The 21,578-nt window shown below is 32.4% G+C and overlaps 1 protein-coding gene across 2 annotated transcripts in view; it reads left to right on the top strand.

Annotated features, from left to right (window-relative positions):
* Window positions 1-21,578, top strand: part of LOC140434933 (nose resistant to fluoxetine protein 6-like) — a 64,920-nt gene that overhangs the window by 30,084 nt on the left and 13,258 nt on the right. For both annotated transcript variants that reach the window (XM_072523572.1, XM_072523571.1), the window contains exons 5-9: window positions 3,894-4,084; window positions 9,878-10,038; window positions 10,154-10,322; window positions 13,112-13,447; window positions 20,353-20,685. In XM_072523572.1, coding sequence (XP_072379673.1) covers window positions 3,894-4,084; window positions 9,878-10,038; window positions 10,154-10,322; window positions 13,112-13,447; window positions 20,353-20,685 — 1,190 coding nt within the window. The remainder of the gene's footprint in view (window positions 1-3,893; window positions 4,085-9,877; window positions 10,039-10,153; window positions 10,323-13,111; window positions 13,448-20,352; window positions 20,686-21,578) is intronic.

Below are 21,578 nucleotides of genomic sequence, written 5' to 3'. Positions count from 1 at the left end.
ATTACTCTAAGTCTGAAAATTGGATTAGTGAGATGTTTGGTGTTCTCTACTCTTTTGTATGGTGTCGAAGGTTGGACTTTGACGGATACACTTCTCAAGAAACTGGAAGCCTTTGAAACCTGGGTGTATCGGTGAATCCTACGAATAAGTTGGGTGGATAGAGTTCGTAACGAAGTTGTTTTGCATCGGATGGGAAAAGTTACGGAAGTCGTCAAAACAGTTAAAAATCGCAAACTTGAATATTTTGGCTATATTATGCGCCACCCACAGAGATATAATATACTCCATTTAATAATACAAGGCAAGGTAGACGGAAGAAGAGGGCCAGGTCGAAGAAGAACGTCATGGCTTAAAAACCTGAGAGATTGGTTTAACAGATCCTCTGCATCTCTTTTTCGAGCTGCCGCCAACAAAATTACTATAGCCAATTTGATAGCCAACGCTCGATAATCGAGCTCGGTACATAAAGAAGAAGAAGAGACATTGGCGTGGATGACAGAAACATTCGCATAGTTGCAAATTTGTATTGGAACCAAACAACATCAGTTTTAGTAGACGGTTTGGAATCACAGGCTTTTAATATTTACAGAGAAGTACGAAAGGAATACCGCTTCTCGCCCCCGCTTTTCAATACTTACTCTGAAAAAATTTTTAGAAATGTAATTTCTGAAAAAGTCTGAAAAAGAAGAAGGAATTATTTTGAACAATGAAGTCATCAATATTTTGCGATATGCGGACGACACAGTACTCCTTGCCTCTACTCAAGAAGATCTGCAAATTACTTGACAGATTACTTGACAGTGTGATTGAGAGCTGTAAGAAAGCAGGTTTTGATCTGAACATACGGAAAACCAAAATACTCATAACAAAGAATCCATAGAATATAAGACCGTATATATATATATATATATATATATATATATATATATATATATATATATATATATATGTAAATAGTACCAAACTTAAGCAAGTTGATCAAATTATTTAGCTTGGATATCAATTAAACTGTAACGCAGAGAATCACAGTGAAATTAGATCCAGAATTAAGCAGGCCAGAATCGCTTTTAGAAGGATATCCAAGGTATAGAGATAGAGACCTAAAATTGCCATTGCGAATCCACCTACTTCGCTGCTACGTGTTCTCGGTCTTACTTTCTGGTGTCAAGTCTTATAATGTGAATAAAAATGATCTAAATCGCCTTGAGACTTTCGAAATGTGGTGCTATAGAAGAATTTTAAAAATTCCTTGGGTGGAGAAGATTCGAAACTCCACAATACTAGAACCAACAATACTAGGCAAGGCTACTGAGATTATAAAAAGTATCAAGAAGAGTAAGCAGGAGTACTTCGGACATGCAATGAGAGGCCCCAAATATAGATTGCTACAAATAATTATGCAAGGAAAAATAGCAGGCAAACGCAGTCCAGGACGAAGAAAGACATCAGGGATGAAGAACTTGCGAGATTGTAATTGCATTGATATAAGCATGCTATTTAGAGTGGCAGTGAATAAAATAAAGATAGCTATGATGGTATCCAACGTTCTAAAAGGGCATGGTACATGAAGGAGAAGAAGATTGAATGATAAAAAGGTAGCCAATGTGAGTCCATAATACTAGTATATGGAAAATGAGTCAATACTCACAATCTTGAGTAGTTTTTATTAAAAAAGTTGGTAAAGTTTAGGTTACCTACGACTACGGTTTCAAGGATTACAATATTTGCCTCATTATCAGGCCCCCAGTACGTTATTTTATTTGTATTAAAAGCTAAAAGACATTAGGTACAGGAAAACTCTATAAGCTTAGGTACTTTTCACTCGCACTTATGAGTTTTAAATCCTATCATATGTATTTTCAATATATTATACAGTGAACGGCTAAATTATGGAATAATATCATTATTTCGAGAACCGTCGAGTTTTGAGGGAAACCCCGAAACAGGTCGATTTTTGTTATAAAATACCCATCTTATAACGTACATGGAGTACAGATGACATCACCGGTGTGGGTGTAGTGACATAACCGTTAATTTTTTTTAATAGAAATTGGTATAATGCGATACCTCATTAGAAGGAGAATTTAATTCTCCATTTTACGACATTACATTTTTAATTAAAATAGTGTTTAAGGGTACAAAAACAATTTTTTAAATTTAAATTCAACTAATTAACAACTAATTATTTAATTCATAATGTACTTTAAAGTAACCAAATTATGCATAACAATTATTTTAAATTAAATATTCGAAATGCCATCCATCGGTACCTGCCATGACTTTCTGAAGTAAATACTTAAAAAAGCAAAAATAAGTAAAAAATAATAATGGACACAAAAAGTTATCTCATAAACACTGAAACTTTTTGTCAAATGTTAATTCAAGCAAGTGATAGTGGCATAGTTACTGTAATATTTATTGACGTAAATATTTTGATTTTGTGAATTGTCATCAGTTGTCAATTGTAATTTTTACTTTTGAATACTAAATTATGGCTCATCTAAATGAAACACAACGCATAGAAATATTAATTCTTAGCGGATGCGGAGATAAAAAAGAACACAGAACTAGGTATGCAATTTATTCAGCGCAAAATATCCAGAGAGACCCATCAGCCAATCAACATTAAGTAAAATAGTCCGAAAATTTGGAGAAACTGAGCACGTTAAACATATTCCAATCGCTGGGCGTCCTAAAATTGAAGACAATGTGAAACTTGATATTTCATTAAATGTACATGACAATCCTCACAGTAGTTCAACACAAATGGGTGAATATGCTGGAGTTTCCCAACGATCGAGATTACGTATTAAAAAAAAAAAAAAAAAAAAAAGAAAAATACCATCCCTACAAAATTCGAATTAAACGACGACGATCCGGCTTAATTTTCTGAAATTATGCAGGATTTATGTATCCGCAATCCACATTTCATCAATCAAATCCTTTTTTCCGATGAAGCCACATTTTTTATACATGGTACCGTGAATCGTCAAAATTGCAGATATTAGAGTCAAGAAAACCAACATTGGATGACTGAGTTACACACGCAATATCCTCAGAAAGTAAATGTAAGGGCAGGGATAATTATTTACAGAATCATTGGCATAAAGGTTATTTAACTTTTTTGAGAAATCAACTTATACCTGTCCTTGCTAACATATATCCAAATTCCAATAATCCAAATTTACCTAGTGAAAATATCTGGTTTCAACAAGATGGAGCCCCTTCGCATTACGCACGTAAAGTACGTCAATTTTTAAATCATTGCTTTCCCAAGAGGTGAATCAGAAGACGAGGTTTAATAGAGTGGCCAGTAAGGTCACCAGATTTAACACCTCTAGACTTTTTCCTGTGGGGTTACATAAAATCAAAAGTTTATGTCAATTGGCCCCAAAACTTACAGGACTTGAAAGATAGAATTAGACATGAAATGTGTCTAATTACTCCAGAAGTCATCCGCAATGTACTTGATGAATGTGTCCGTAGATATTTAATTTAAAATAATTATTATGCATAATTTGGTTACTTTAAAGTACATTATTATTTAAATCATTAGTTACAATTTAGTTGAATTTGAATTAAACAAAATTGTTCTTGTACCGTTAAAAAAATATTTTAGTTAAAAATGTAATGTCGTTAAATAGAGAATTATGAGTAAATTATCGTTTAAATGAGGTGTCGCTTTATACCGATTTCTATTAAAAAAAAATTAACGATTACGTCACTACACCTACACCGGTGACATCTTCCCTACTCCATGTACGTTATAACATGGGTATTTTATAACAAAAATCTACCTGTTTCGGGATTTCCCTCAAAACTCGACGGTTCTCGAAATAATGATAAAATTCCATAATTTAGCCGTTCACAGTAAACAACATTAAATCTTTTAGAACTGTATAAATTCCTGCAAGCATTTTCCGTGAAGAGAAATATTAAAGATTTAAGTAAGATTGAGGCAACTGAAAAACCACTACGAATCTTTTATGGAATGAAAGCCTTTTCTCTCATTATGATACTAGCTGGTCACAGATCTGCTTTATTTACAGCTGCACCACAGATAACATTAGATTATGTTGAAGAAGTAAGTACATTTTCAATTTAATTTCAGTTTCATTACAAATAACAATAAAACATTAAAAACTTTTGTTTTCAAAACTTCCACAAAATTATTTTAAATTATTATGACTATCGCTGTTTCGGCAGAGTGCCTTTCTCAAGTGATCTATTTTTGGTATGTGTTTACACTTTATAGTCTTTAACTGAATAGGTTGAGGAGGTTGGGGAGAACTGTTTGTCTCAAGTTGGTCATTCAGAATTATGTTTGGTTCCAAACAAGAGATTAAAACAGTTATTTCAGTTCTTTCAGTTAGGGTAGCTAAAAATGTTTAAAAAATTTATTTTGTTTTGGCAATAAGACCTTTTGCACGTACTCAGTGGAAATAAGTCGTTTTGCATGTGTAAATGTGTAAAATGTTGTGGACATAAGATGATTTGCATGCAAATAAAACAAAAAAGCAATAAGGTAAAGGAACAATGATTTTCTGAATGAACTTCTATTTTTGTAAAATAATAGTACGGGCCTTATCTAAGTGACCAAAATTGTCATAGTAGGTAGTTAATGCAACAAACAAACAGTTTTTTAAATATGGAAGTCACAGCGCTCACAGTCGAGACATTCACTCATTACTTCCTGCTCCTCACCAGCAGCTGCTGTAGTGGATTCATCAAAAATCAAACTCCTGTACCAACCAAAGCGTGGGTCAGAAAAATATTGTTTTTTTCAAAAGTCCGTGAACATCTTTGTCTTTTCTTTAGTTAACACATGAGGAAGTGGGAGTTCTTTAAGTCTCACTTGTCTAAGATTCTTTTCCTCTTTCTTTTTCAAAGATATAAAAGACTTTTTCCTTCATACTTGTAGCTTTTCAAGCCTCTTACCAACACAAAATTTTTGTAAGACTTTTCTTTACCCTTTTTTCGGAGTTATTCAATTTCTTCTTGTGTTCGGTAGCATATTACAATTTTCCTTAGTTTACTAATTGATTGGATGTCCTTATAGTATTCACTTAGCTTCTTAGTATCAAGAAGTAGCCAATCTTCGCCTAGTTTTCCTACCTTGCCTATACCACTGATTGATGTTTTGTGTGTTTCCAAAAAATGAATCGGTGTTCTTAGGACAATATTATTTTCATTTTGAGAAACACAACCATGGCTAAACAACCTTAGTACAGAACAGCCTAAGAATCAGCTTTTGTCAAATAGTTAAAGAAAGCCGATGATATTTCCATACTGCCTTTTCCTGCCTGCTTTTCTGCCCAAGTGAACATGTTGTTTTGAGTTTTTAGATTAGTTATAAACCAAATTTGTCTTGCGTAATAAGCTTCTTGAATTGGGCTTTTCGGCTGTGGCTAAATTTGGTGAAGATCAAAGCAAAGGTTAACGGGCTATGTACTCATAAAACGCCTTTGCTCTTCTTGAATTAATCCTTTTCAACCATTAGCTGGGCCTTTTTAGCAGACTGTGCTGATACACTTTTAATTTGTTTTTTAATAAGGCAGCACGTACTGTAAGGATCGGAGATAGGTGACTTAAAACCTATGTTAATATTTTACTTAGTTTACTAATACTTACCTCACTACTCAGATATAATCTTTTGGACTGATAACATCTGTAATGTGATTCAGTTCCTCTATTCTTTTTTATGAACTCTCAACACTTTCCTTCTTCAGATAGTTCATATTGTTGGTAGAGTCACCTCCTCCTTTCCCTTCAATAGCAAACACAAAATGCACTTTTTTGCCCATGTTTTTATTATAGTTTCTCCAATACCAATAACAGTGCGAAAAAGCTTTAAATATTCAGAAGTTTTAGTACCAGAGAGTTTAAAAAAAGTGTTGTATTAAATACTTTCGCTCAAGTCTAGGTTTTTTATTTTTGTTTTTATATACTGATCTAGGTTTATGTCTTTTGATTTGTATTTAAATCAGACTGGCAATTATATTGTGTTGTCTTTTCGTGTCTGGAACTTTATTAAACTCTTCTTTAAAAGCGTTTACGTAAATAGGCCTTATTTTTACGCACGTGAAACGTTTATTTTTGTGCTTAAATGGTACAAATACTAGGACTCTTTTGGGAGCTACATAACTGGTAATTTATTCATTTTTTTTCCTTCTGTAACTCTTTTTTTTTTGCCCTTCATTTCCTTTACTAAAATTTACACTTTCATCGGCTCTATCCATTATCCTTTAAATAATAAAGTAATTACTAATTGTTTTTAAATACTTTGACAATAAACCCTTACATAACCTCAAATTTGTGTAAGACTCACTGGGTCCAGAGTTTCTATTGGTTGGTTGGAAATAAGCTGGTTAGCATGGACCAGCTTAGGGGAAATAGTAAGTATTTGCATGTAAAAGTGATTTTTAACATGCTTTTACCATTGGTAATAATTTTTTTTTGCATGAATCAGATAAAATAATCCACTTTGGCTACAACAGAACAATGTATTAGCACATCTAACTCAATTTTGATTGTGTGACTTAAGGCTGTTTGCATGTTACCTCCTCAATTTAAGAGGCATGATAATTTGCATGAATCAGATAAAATAATCCACTTTGGCTACAACAGAACAATGTATTAGCACATCTAACTCAATTTTGATTGTGTGACTTAAGGCTGTTTGCATGTTACCTCCTCAATTTAAGAGGCTGTGGATTCATGATATTGAGTTATTTCTGTTGTATTGAATTTAATATTGATTTTGAATTGTTTATGACCAGTTTAATTTGTTTTTGATACTTTTCCATTGGATCTATGTTTATTGTTTCAATATTTCAATTATTTAAAAAATCTATTGTTTTGTTGGTAGGATATTCTATTTTATCTATAACAAAAGTAATGTTACCTTTATTTTCTTCTGTAAACACTATGTTTTTGTCTATTGATTTATTTTTAATTGAAATGGCTGTTTGATTCTCTTTATAACAGGACTTTTTAGTTTCACTACACACATCCATCGAGTTAGAATCTATGGAGAAGCTGTGAGCATATTAAAGTGTGTAAAGGTCCCGTCATTTCGGAAGGCATCTAATTTGCATATTATCGCACTGGGCAGAGATCAAAATTTGAAATTTCTACCTAAGCCACACCTTAGCAGTAAATCATTTCAATACTTAGTAGCGCAGTAGTGCAGTTGAGAACAAGTTGTGTGTGTTAAATATTAGATAATTTTCTTTTCAAACAATCTTGCTGAAAATGGACGGAAAAAAACGTAGCGTTATTAAAGAGCAGGGTCGTCAAATAATATTTAATATGTATAATTATTTTAAAAATATGAAAAGTGAAATGGACACTCTGCTAATGGTAAAAAATAAGACTGCTGAAGCAACAGGTAAGGAGTTTCAATGCATTTAGTATTAATTTTTGATATTCAAATTCAATGTTTCAACACTTTTTACTTTTAGTTGTCAATGTTACTTATTTGTCAATATTTTATACTATGCTCTTGTACCCCATTTTGCCTACCTTCGCTTCTCTTTTGTATTGGGTGTGTCGAGAATACCATTTTCGACATATTTCTTTTTTCATTCCTTCGATGTTTCCTAAATATCGTATTCTCTGTACTTTCGTTACAGTCGTTATTTTTAGCTATTATTACGTTTACTTCGTTATTTTGTTTACTACTTCTTGGTCTGTAGATAGTTCTATTACTATGTGATCATCTACAATTCCATGGTGTGTTTCCATTACTACTTCATTTTTATTTACCATAATTTTTTGTAAAATAATAACCACATTTACTGTAAAATAATTTTACCAAATTATCATTATTCCCCTAGCTAGTTCATTTAGTAATAGATCGTCATCATTTTTCATATATGGAGAAAGAGTTCATAGGATCTTATTTTCGTAGAAAACTCTTATTTATTTATTTTTTAATTTTCTACTATCGCTTTGAGTTACTTCTCAATGTACTTTTTTGTTTCTTTATGTTGTCTGTTTAAAATTTGAAGAATTATTCCTGCAACATATCAATCATTTTGAATTATTATTTACGTCTTCATCATCATTATCAATGGCGTTACAACTCTTCGTGAGTATTTGCCGCGTTTACTATTGCCTTCCATGTTTGTCGGTCCTCTGCCCCTATTTTGTTGTTTCTCTTTGAAACATTCACAGTAGTTATATGAATTTTTAAAGAGTATATGAAGTTAATTTTATATCTTTAAAGTTTTCATTTACAAATTTAGATGTGCATATATTTTAGAAGGACAGCAATATTGACGGTAGTCTTTACTATATCGTTAATATATATTTAAAGATCGTCTTTCGTCCTACCCAGTCTGAAATCAGGTAAGTCCATGAAATTAGGCCTTTCCCAAAGACAGGAATATTTATGTTTACATGACTTTATTATATCACTAAAAGCCTTTCAAGAAAATAATTAAATCAGGTAGAAGTTCTAGGTACATGTAATTGGGACCATTCATTAGCATATAATTATCCTCACTCTTTAATATTTTGGTATTGTATTGGTATTTGATATTTTGGAAAATACGCTGGACAATTAATTGCTATTTTAAAAATCCATTCTGTTAAACGTATCAATATTCAGAACTTAATAATTATTTTGTATAATAAAAATAATTTGTTTGTTCAGGTAAAACGTATTACGAAGGTATTATTGTTTTTGTCCTATCAAATATCTTACTGATAATTTTTCAAATGTTGCCTATATGTTCAAAATTATTGAAAACTAAAAAATCGCCTTTATTTAGTATAACATGTTTTAGCTGTATCTACTAAATAGTGTGCGCCACTGTCATTTAGTTAAAATTTCAATAACCAATCACCAACTTCAAAGGCGGTTCTTATACAATTTCGACATGCCTCGTAATATGCAAATTAGATGCCTTCCGAAATGACGGGACCTTTATTAAAAACGGCGTAGGTAGGCGTGGCTAACGATGATACCAATATGGCGGTGGGATCATGGCCGGACTCAATAATATTAAAACTACTATAAAAATATGACTAGTTATTCAGATGAATTAATCATTATCTAAAAAAGTGCAATACATTTTTAATAAACTAGGATTTATTTATCCCGCGGTAAACATTAAAAACACGATATATTATACATAAAGATAAATTAATAGTCACATACTATTAATTTATTCTCTGACGTATGGGCCATTACTTTGTTTACATATTTGTATACTAACCTGTAGAACGTTATTCCTGAAGATTTTTTATTAACATTGCTTCTGCTACTGCAACTACGTTGAGTACAAGAAACCATTATTAAACACTATCACAATATAATATTACAGTTTCTATAAAAGTATTATAAAACTAAAAATATTCGAAAAACAACAAACGTAAACAAACATATACGATCTGTCAAAACTGTCAAAACAATCTTAACAATATGGCCGAAGTGAGGTCGTTTTTTGTCACGTGATGCCCTCTCCATAGATTCTAACTCGATGCACACATCGGTAATAGATTTTGCGATGACACTTTTTTCGATATTATTGGCAGTTTTATTTAATATATTTTTTATTATTGGTGAAAACCCAATTAACATGACAACCCAATTTAATTGTACATAAACTTGATTCTTTTTGACACTATCTAGGGGCGGATGCGCATATGGTGACCAAATTGACGCAATAATGAAATTTCAGAATATTATGAGATTATATTTAACAAAACAATGCTTTTAATAAAACCAGAAGAGATAAAACGAAAAAAGAAGCAGACAGTTAATTACCAATTTGTACTTTATCCGTTATCATTTCTTTATTTAGTAATATATATGACATAGTAATAAATTTGTAAATGAAATAAAACCATTATTTTGTTATTTTTTTAGCTGTACCGAACGTTATGGGCTGCTATTATCTTTCATGGAGATCTCTTTGTAGATACATTCTTTCTTATAAGTGGTTTATTAGTTACTTACGGCGTTCTAAATAACTTAAATTCGGGCAAGAAATTTAATCCTATTTTTCTGGTGATAAGCAGATATTTAAGGTACTTTATTTTTATATGTATTTTATTTTTATCTGGTAAAAAATGAACATGTGATTAACGATTCCAACATGTAGTGTATGTCATCGGTATGTAAAGTTAAAAAATTGTGTTTTAGGTTAACACCCTTATACGCATTTTGTATATTTTACCAAGCTACTCTGTTATATCATACGGGAAATGGGCCTTTATGGGAACCAGTATTAGGACAAGAGAGAGAAGACTGTAGAAATAACTGGTGGACTGGAATACTATACGTATCAAATTTAATTGATTCTGAGCACATGGTAAGACATTATTTAACTACACATACTCTCTTAAAATTTAAAAGTCTACTATCCATCCTATTTTATTTCATATATTATTTATTTAGACTTTATTAGGAAATCGTCTTCGTTTGACAGGTTGCTAGCCTTACCAAGAGTCCTTACTCCTTTATTATGACTTGGGACAGGTACTTGTGTCGGAAATAATTTCTGAGATACTTGATCCACGTATTTGTCAAGCTTTGCAACGTATTTGGCTTTTCTACAATTGTCCTATTCAAACGTTCAGATACTCCATTTTGTTCAGGAGTGTAGGGATTGGTTTTTTGATGTATAATACCATTTACACTTAAATATCTTTCAAATTCTTTTGAACCAAATTCTTCACCATTGTCACTTCGCGGAGTTTTTATATGTACACACTTTTGGTTTTCAGTCATACTTTTAAAATTCTTAAAACAATTAAAAACTTCAGTTTTTGTTTTAATAAAATAAATAAAATTCATTTTACTAAAGTCGTCTTGGAAAGTAACAAAATATTTGGAGCCACCTAATGATCTGTTGTCCATAGGTCCACATACATCAGTGTGTATAATCTCCAATAATCTAGTGGCTCTGTGATCTTGCTGTGGAAACGTTAATTGTGTTTGTTTGCTCTCACAACAAACTATACAGTTTTCTTTTTTAATGTTAATTTCCGCAGTCACATTTAGTCCATCTACTATTCCATTTTTCATTTTATTTAAATAAACACTGTTTATATCGCCAAACCTTCTATGCCATGTCTCGCCAGTGACAAATAAACAATTTCCAAAATCTTTATTAACCTTAATATTCAACTTGTACACACCATTTATCAAGTCAGCCTTTGCGATTAGTTCAGAATTTCTGTTAAATATTTTGCAACAATGATTTTCAAATTTAATGAATTTACATTCTCTATTAATTTGCTGACAGATAAAAGGTTAGTTGTAAGTTCTGGAACACAAGGATCATTTTGAACTACAATATTAAAATTATTCTCACCAACAACAGTCCAGATCATGACATATGGAATAGAAGTGCGCGAAGATACCAACAAAATGAAACAGATGCTAAAGGTTGCCGAGATGAAAACCCTAGAAACAATAGTGGGCAAAACAAGAAGATACAGGGTGAGAAATACAAACGTTAGAGAGCAGTGCAAAATTCAATATATTGTAAGATGAGGAAGACAGCGTAAAAGGATGTGGTACAGTCATGTAAGACGAATGGATGAGAATAGACTCCCAAAAATTGCCCTAGAACATAACCCGCCCGGTTCAAGACCTCCAGGAAGACCACCTAAAAGATGGAGGGATAGTTGGCAATCTACCTACCAGGAAATTAACCAGAGGCAGCTTCAGAATTAAACAGATCGAAAGATCTCCAAGAAGTAGAAGAAGAAGAGGAAGAACAACAGTTGTTAAATCTAAATCACCTAAACACTTTACTTTGGCTATGTTCTTGTTAGCAACTATAATATCGTATGTATCACTTACTCTTTTATTATTAATCCACTCTTCATTTGGCGTTAAATAAACACTAGCTTCCGACTCCACATACCACTCAGTTTTCTTAAAGTCTCTTTTCAATATATATTTTTATAATGACCGATTTTTTTACAATGATAACATCTGATTTTTGACAGATCTCTATCTCTCTTGTCATTTACGCCATCATGACTTCTTCTGCGATTGGTGCTATTTTCAAACCGTCTGTTGTGATTAGTTCTGGTTTTGTTACTACTACGACTTACAAACGCACTACCAGTATTGCCAACATCACTTTCCATGTCCAACAGTTTTGTTTTAATTGAATCGTTAGAAATCACAATTGCTGAATGTTCGATCGCCATTATCATTGGTAAAAAACGCTCAGGTAATCCCGCCAAAAGTAGCGAACCTATCCACTCATCGTCAATTTTAAAACCAATTTCACTTAATTTTTGTCCTTTTTCAACTATTTGGTTCACATAACTTGCCATTGAACTGCAATCTTCTAATCGCGTTGAAATTAGACTTCTCCATAAACTAATTTTTCTCACTTACCCCGAGTCATCAAACAGCTTTTTTAAAGCCTCCCAAATTTCTTTCGCGGTTTTTGCTTGTTTTATATGTATATATAACGATGGATTAAGCAAAAGAACTAAGTTGGCTTTAGCATTTTCTTGTTTGTCTACTTCGGTTTCAGTTCCATCTAAACACGCGGACAAACCTTCTAGAACAAGATAATTTTGCACACGAAAGCCCAACCATCGTAATTTTCACGGTCTAACAACTTTGGCACCGTAGACATGTAATTCATTGCCATTTTGAACCTTAACACTCACTAGTATACAACGTTTATCTATTTACCAACGGAAAAACTAGTCTGGGCCCATAACCTGTTAAAACTTTTAAATGAAACGAACCAGTAAAATATACAGTTAAAACTGACTTTGTTTTGTTACAAAAGAAAATACAATTGACAGTTTATATTGTACCAACCTTAACTTAATGTAAATGACATATAGCCCTAATTTTTAAATTTTGTTTAGTTTGTATCAATATTTCAACAATATTTAGCCATTTTAGTGACTCATATAGTTTCTGAATCGTACCTTGCTTTTTAAAGCAAAATTAGTAACTTTTAACGCAGTATGTTATTTTACAAAATTATAGAAATTTGTGGTAATTAGTATATAAGTCAATATACCAGATTCTCCTATTAATTTTAACACATTTTGTTTATAACAATTCTTTTATTATATCTACAGATGCTACGATTAAATTTGATTTTTCTTATTTTAGTGCATGGTTCAATCATGGTACTTGGCATGTGATTTCCACTTTTTCGTGTTAGCACTGATACTAATATTTATTCTACATAAAAATACCAGATGTGGTTTAATCGCAACCTTTATATGTATCTTAGCTACAATATACACAACATTTAGTATAATATATATTTATCAACGACCAGCGTTTCTACGGTTCTTGCCCAACTTTCTAGAAAATCCGAAAGCAAGTTACGATTTTAATTTAACCTATATCAAGAGTTATACAAGAGGACTGCCGTATTTTATCGGAATAATTGCTGGGTATATTTATATTAAATACAAGACTAAAGATTATGAAATATCACAGGTATGTATAATGCAATATCGTAGCGAAACCTGCAAAACCCTACAAAAAGTTTGTACAGAAGTTGAGTTATATATATATATATATATATATATATATATATATATATATATATATATATATATATATACAGTAGAACCCCGATTATCCGTGCGCGCTTTATCCGGGCGGTGGATTCTCCGTGCCGCATATTAAATTGATCATCCGTGCGCGGATTATCCGTGGCTAACGGCCAGAGGTTGGTGGCGCCCATGAACGCTGAATAATGAACCGTGTAAACATTTATCGCTGAATAATGCAGCACCCTGTAAACATTAATTTCGGGGAATCCCAAGTTTTCTCGTATTTTCATCAACTGCTGACCGGTTCGTTAGTTGAACGTAAACAGGCGCACAAAATGCAGCGTACGGGTGCTAATGAAAGGCGTAAACGCAATGTTTTAACTATTGAGCAAAAAATGGAAATTTTGAAACAATTTAAAAATAAAATAAGTGTTGCTATGTTGGCTAAAACATATAATATTGGGAAACAAACAGTTCGTGACATTGTGAAGAAAAATCCAAATTACAGAGCTTTGTAGCTAAAGCGGACAGTGCAAAAGCAATTTTTGACAGGAAATCTCTAAAAGGGTCTACGTTTCGAGAACTTGATGATGCTATGACCAAGTGGTTCTTGCAGAAAAGATCAATGGGAGTTCGAATATCAGGACCTATGTGTGCTAGGCAAGCTGAAAAGTTTCACGAGCAGTTGAAAATTAAAGGAACCTCGGCATCTTCTGGTTGGCTTTACAGATTTAAAAAACGTTATGGAATACGAGAATTAGCTGTTCAAGGGGAGAAATTAAGTGCTGATGATGTAGCTATGGTAGAATTTTGCTACGATTTTGAAAATCTCATAACGGAGCACGACCTAAAAGCTGAGCAAGTGTATAATGCAGACGAAACTGGGCTTTATTGGAAAGCAATGCCGTGAAGAACCTTGTTGCAGGCTCAGAAACTAGTGCGCCAGGTTAGCTTTAATTCTTTTTACGTATAAAGTATTTTTCAAAATAATTTTTTTTAGGTTTCAAATCAAGCAAAGACCGTATAACAGTTTTAAGCTGTGCTAATGCCTCAGGAACCCATAAGCTTAGGTTAGCCGTCATTGGAAAATCCAAAAATCCGAGGGCTTTTAAAAATATAAAAACACTGCCCGTTGATTATTATAATCAGGCAGTGGCAGCTTGGAGGGATCGTGTAATTTTTAAACAGTGGTTTTTCCAAAAATTTATACCTCAAGTTAAAGCTTATCTACAAGAAAATAATCTTCCACCAAAGGCTGTATTGTTACTGGACAGTACGCCATCTCATCCTGATGTAGAGCAACTAAAGTCTGCAGATGGAAACATATTCGTAGCATATTTTCCTCCGAATGTAACATCTATTGCCCAGCCAATGGACCAAGGTGTTATCGAGGCCATGAAAAGGCTTTACAGGAAATACCTTATGCTTCAACTGTTGGGAGAATGTGATATTGTGGGATTTAGGAAACGCCTAAATTTAAAAAAAGCAATTTATACTGTAGCTCGGGCTTGGAGTGAAGTGAAAACCTTAGAAGATATGGAAGATGAAGACGGTAATCACGTAAATGAAGGTGAGCTATCGGTCGAAAGCATCTATAGCCTCACAAATCAAAGGTTTGGAAGAAACGAACAATAACGAAATACAGGAATGGATAGAATGTGATCGCCAAGAAACAGGGTATCAGATTATGAATGACGATTATCTTACAGAAAGTTCTGACACAAGTAGTGATGATGATGAGAATTGTGCTGACAATGATTGCGTCATTAAGACAAGTCATCGGGAAGCAAGGGATGCATATAAATGTACTTATTCAATATTTTGAAGAACAGCCTGGAGCTGATGACATTCATGTACTTCAGCTTAAAAACATAAAGGAAATTATAAAGTGTAGAAGTTACGAAGCTCAAAAACAAACCAAAATTAGTGATTTTTTTAAATGATTTTTTTTAAATATGTAATGTTTATTCATAGCATATACATTATGTAGAAATAATAATATGTATGTACTTTTATTTTTTGTTATATGTATGTTGTATGTATCACTTTTCTGCTCTTCGTTTGACACATGTATTTGTCTAAATAAATTATTAAAAACATAAATTGAGGTCTTTAGATTATCCGTGTTTTCGATTATCCGGCGAATGCTCGGTCCGGGCTGGCCCGGATAATCGAGGTTCTACTGTATATATATATGTATATAATTAACACCACCTATCTATCGTCCGTCGGCAAATTCAAACAAAAATATAACTTCTATACCATCTTTTACCACCTTTATTCCTTTAGTCCAGACAAATTAATATATGCATTTAATATATTTTTTACCACCAAAAATGAGATGTTTTAACCAAATAATGCTCCAAATATAATGTGCAGAATAATTTTGAATTACGTTCCGCTAATGAACTTGCTTTTTTGCCCTTAAAAGTAGAAAAAAGTTTCAATTATATTTCTTAATATTTCGTCTAAATATAATCGTCTAACAATTTTAACTGTACTAATGCCCAAGTATCAATTTTCAAGTTTTAAACTGATTGATTTACGAAGAGTAATTCGGTTGTAAAAATACCGGCATATGCCTTATGTAAAGGACTGGACTTGCAAATTTTTAGTTTAGTTGTATCTTTGCAACTAGCTTGTTTATAGATAGATGTGCATTGTGCATTGCTTTAATTTTGAGTTGTGTTGAAATTTTGTTGTGAGTAGTTATAATAATTATAGTATTTTTTTGTTGTTTGTTTTTTTGAAACTGTCTATTGGTGTATAAAGAAAATGTTTACACCATGGGAAAAATCGCCTACAGTTTTTCGTGCTAAGAGAATTTGTATAAATGTTTACAAAAATCTTTAACATGATCCTGAAAATAGTTGTAAAGGCAGTATTATAAGAAAAACGGCCTTTCTAATAGGAATTGCGTATTCTACCATCCGCGACATCGTGAAAAGTGGTGTTAAAAAGAGAAAAAAAGGATTGGATGCTGGAAAGCCTAAAAAATTAATATCGTAACTGCTAAATGTTTAAGGAATTTGGTTTACGAGGAATACAAAAAAAAATGTAATACCAACAATTAATATTATATACACCAAGCTTGTTGCGATGGGAAGAAGCTGCCCTAAAGCCACTGAAGACGTAAACGGCTGAAAAAACTTGGGTTCAAATATAAAATCGTTGATAAATGGGTGGCTATTATGGAAAGTAAGAGGATAGTACACTGGCGTTTAGATTATTTAAAATAAAATTTAAGAAAATCGAGACTAACAGCGGACTATATATTATTTAGACGAGACATGGTATGACACGCATGATTCCGCTAGTAAGGGTTGGACTGATGGTTTACTTAGGTACCAGTTGAAAGGAATACCTCCGAATAAAGGTTCTCGGATGATTATTGTGCACTGTGGATCTGTAAATGGTTGGGTGCCAAATGGGTTAATGCTTTGCGGAAAAAAATAGAAAAATGTAGTGTAGATTATCATCACAATATGAATTCTACTATATTCGAAGAATGGTTTAAAAATACACTACTTCCCAATATAACACCGGGCAGTGTGATAGTTATGGACAATGCTAGCTACCACTCAAGGTTTCTCAAAAAAATTCCTAACAGTTCGTCTTCAAAACAGGAACTAAAAGATTTCCTCTCAGATAATGATTTGTATTTTGAAGACAACTATAATAAGAAACAGTTACTTGAAGTGCTTCGTACTAAAACTTGAAACAATATATACTGGACAATATTGCAATACAACATGGCCATACTGTTTTAAGGTTACCACCTTATTTTTGCATATTCAATCCTACCGAACTTATTTGGCGACAAGTAAAAAACGGATTCGGAGGAAAAATAGTTTTCCAAAATTTGACGCGAAAGTAGTCGATTTAATTCGATATGAACTATCAGAGATTACAAGTGCCGACTGAAAAAAAGCATGAAACCAAGTAGTGAAAGTAGAAAATGAGTACAGAAAACTAGAATAATTATTTTCAAACAGTGGACAACTTATTATTAATCTGGTGGATAGTGACGATGATGAGAGCTAGTCTGCAGGAGAAACATTTTCGACAAGGTACGCTAATATGATGATTATTTAAGTTAAAACAACTCAGTTTTTCATTATAAATTGCTTACTTTGTTTAAAACAATATTTTCTTAAATGTAAAATACTTTTCCACAGTTTCGTCTATGTACGTTATCGTTAAACGCTAATAGGGCTTTTTAACGCTTCTCATATGTTTCAGACACTTGTGATATGTCGTATAAGTTTAATATATCTAGGTCATACGTTATTGGTATGTACATAGTATATATACCAATAACTATACATACCAAAGACGTATGAGGTAGATATATTAAAATTGTATGACATATAACAAGTGCCTGAAATAAATGAGAAGTGTTAAAAAACCCTATAAAAGATGCCGTTGTATCACCTAGTATTCTTTCCGACAGGGTGGTAGAGTGATAATTTTTTACATTTCACTTTCAACCATTTAAAAAACAAAGAAATATAACGTTTTGTTTGTTTTTCCAAAATCAAATTTTCTGCTCTTTGACTATAATATACAACAGGACCTCATTTTGGAAGGAGAAGTTATCAAACATTGCAACACATATAAATATTTAGGTATAATCATCACAAAAGAAGGCAACGTAGACGACACAATTGAAGAGAAAAACAACCAAGCAAGAAAACCAATTTCCCTTCTCAATAGTATCCGTTGGCATCAATCAATCTCTAATAATAACAAGCACAAGATATATAACACAATCATTAAAAGTATAATTACCTAGAGCAGTGAAGTATAGCAAATAAAGGAAATATACAAGAAAACCTTTGAGACAACGGAAATGGATTTCTGGAGACGTTCAGCTGGAAAATCTAGAGTAGAAAGAGTAACGAACAACAGAATAATAGAAATTATGAGTTTAGATTAAAGTATAATAATAAACATGCAGTATGACAAGTTTTAAATCTCGTGTTAATCCAGTAGTCAGAGATTTGACTTTTAAAAATCATACGAACAAGCAAAATTCCGCTGAAAATGTCAATTTTGGGCCCGTTAAAAAATCCAAAAAAGTTTATCAATCCTACTCCCTGGCTTCCTCCTAAAAAGCCCCCATGAAGAAAAAACGATTTACCAAAATACTATACGCCTTAGAAAAAAATGTAGCTGCGATGATTTTAAACAAAAAAGTTTAGTAGCACTTTTTGTGTAGAATAAACCGTTGTCTTAGAGACAACGCTTGAAGCGACCGACTGTTTTGAATGTTGAGGCATTATTTAGATCAGACATTTCTCGGACGATGGACTGGTAGATTAGGTGGTATTAAAGGGCCTCCTCGTTTATCCGATTTGAATCCTAAAGACTATTTTTATTGGGAATATTTGAAAAGTAGAATTTATAAAACTAAACCACAAAGTGCTGCAGAGCTAAGGCAAAGAATTATCGATGTATCCTGGAGAAATGAAATAGACGCATTATACCATCGTTTGTTTCGTCACCTCGGGGGAACAAATAAGGGTCTAACCACCTTCTGATATTCCCGGGTGCTTTGTAGAGGGCTTCGAATATACTGTCGAGAGCTCCTATACTTAAGTCCATTTTCGGGTTATGGACTTGGAAAATATTTATCTTCAGTGTCTTGCCTTGAAAAAGGCAAGATATTTCTTACATGAGAATTTCTTCGTCGAAATAAAACACCAAGTTAAGTTGAACCAATTCTCAGCCACAGAGTATGGAAAATAAATGCAGGAAGCAGAGCCCCGAGAGCACTAAGCTCTCGGAGAGCCCGTGAGGGACTGACCTGAAAATCGCCAATATTTATATGCGCTGTTCGAGCGATAAATAGGGATTTCCAGGTCAAGACCAATGGTTCCATCCAATGGGAAAATTCGAGGCGGGACGATGCGCATCGAAATGCGTACTAGTCCACAGACTATCGCATTCGATGACAGTTTAGGATACTGTCAAATTAACAACAGAAGACATTTTAAACATTTAATTAGGTAGACATTAATTTAACAATGTACTAAACTTTTAATTATAATGTTCAAATTTAGTTCTTACGAATTACAACAAGTAGTAGATCAAGTCACATTAACACTCGAATAGGCAATCAAGTAATACCCGGAATTAAGCAAAAACATAACGAGAATGTTAAAAATAAAAATTAATAACTGATGATAAACTTCTGAACTACACGCACTTAGAATAAACAAACACATTTTTTGACCGCAAAGACCCAAATCAAAAAAATAAAAAATCAAATGCTTTCACACAAATATACATTCAATAAGGCAATCTATAGTTTGCAGGAAGTTGAACAAACTGCAATTAAGCTTCTAACCGATATGTTTCACAATTATACACGGTAAAACTATACAAATTCAGGAAATTAAGATTAATGTGAGATTAAAAATTAACGGACTAATTGGTGATTGAACAATAAGACTGCCATAAGGTTAGGTATGATTTACGGTATTGATTGTTGGAGATCTAAAAAGAGTATAAAGGGTGTAATAAATATTGGTATGGACAGAGATAGATGCTAATGAATAAATGCAACTAGAGAAGCACACCTCACATAGGGTCAGAAATACGGAGTATGATAAGCAAAAAATATTAGAAATTTGAGTTCTAATTTTCACAAAAGGGTATTCATATGAAACAATAAAAAAGCAAAAAATAAAAATTCTTTCTTCACAACATTATTTCGATATTTCGACATTCAAATCTTTGAAAATCTAGAGAGATAATTGTATTTCATGGTTCCTTTAAAGCTTTTTTTTACATCTTTACATTATTCTTAATTATTTATTAACTCGTTTTTTTTATTTTCAGGGGCGATATTATGGCATCCTGGCAATTGCTTACAGTTTAATAGCCATACTTTTATTTTCTGGCAAAGTATTCTATAATCCCTACCACAAATATAATGTTTTGGAAGCGTCGATCTACGGATCAGTTCATAGATTACTATGGGCCGTTGGAAATTTAGCTTTTTTATACGGAATAAGCTTTGGACCAGAAGGAGTTCTGTATAAATTTTTTTCATGGAACGTTTTTGTACCTCTAAGCAAGCTCACGTATGGAGCATTTCTAGTACAAATTTCCTTTCAAATAAGGGATATAGGACTATCAGTAAATCCAAAGAAGTTTGATTTTTTTAATGTGGTATGTAATAACTAAACCTTTATAAAGTGATCAAGTTATTCATATTAATTATTATTTTTGCAATTTTTTTTAATTGAATCGATAGGTATATATAGAGTATAGGTAAAAGTTTATGGTCGGTATGGACCTAACGTGAGATGGAGTGAGAAACACCTGTTTAAAAGGAGAGAGGTATATTAGGTCCGGCCTTTATATCGCCGAATATGCATGAGTGGATATAATAAAAAAGGGGAAGTTCAACGTTGCCAAACTTATTGGTTTTATTTGACCTGTTGTCTTTTTAGCATTTAAATAATGTTCTAACATAATCAAATTTGGGCGAAATGGATTTAAATGGCAGCTTACTGTTTTTTATTGGGAATATGCAACAATTTTACTTTACAATAAGTGTAATATAACATTTTGATTTCCACTTCGGAAATCGTTTTATACAAATAAAATTTATTAATGTTTCGTATTTTAAGTACGATTTCCGAATTAAAAATTTAAACATCAAAATAAGCTTATTTTAAAGTCACATTGTGCCTTATTCTCATTAAAAATAATAAACTGCACAATAAAATACAAAATTATTTGGCAACGTCTCGTCTCCCGATCTCTCGATTCGTCAAAGTACCGAATCAAACTAAGGATAGAGGTAACGAATAGAGGTGGGTCGTTAAAGTTTTAATCGTAAACCGATTTTCGTAAACAAGTTACTATGATGGTTGAACAGTAGATTCAAGTAAGGGAGTACCTACATAAACAAACATAATGGCTATTATCGTTTATACACAAAATTTATTGAAGTGAAAGAAACTAATGAAGAATATATTTATTTTAACTTGAAAAATAAATTAAACAATACAACCCGATATTAGTAATTGTACTACGTTGGATACTATGGATGTAAG

This window comes from Diabrotica undecimpunctata, chromosome 2, assembly GCF_040954645.1.
Source record: "Diabrotica undecimpunctata isolate CICGRU chromosome 2, icDiaUnde3, whole genome shotgun sequence".
In the NCBI taxonomy this organism is placed as follows: domain Eukaryota; kingdom Metazoa; phylum Arthropoda; class Insecta; order Coleoptera; family Chrysomelidae; genus Diabrotica; species Diabrotica undecimpunctata.
The sequence above is the reverse complement of the archived record's forward strand: the minus strand, read 5'-3'. Positions and strand labels throughout refer to the sequence as shown.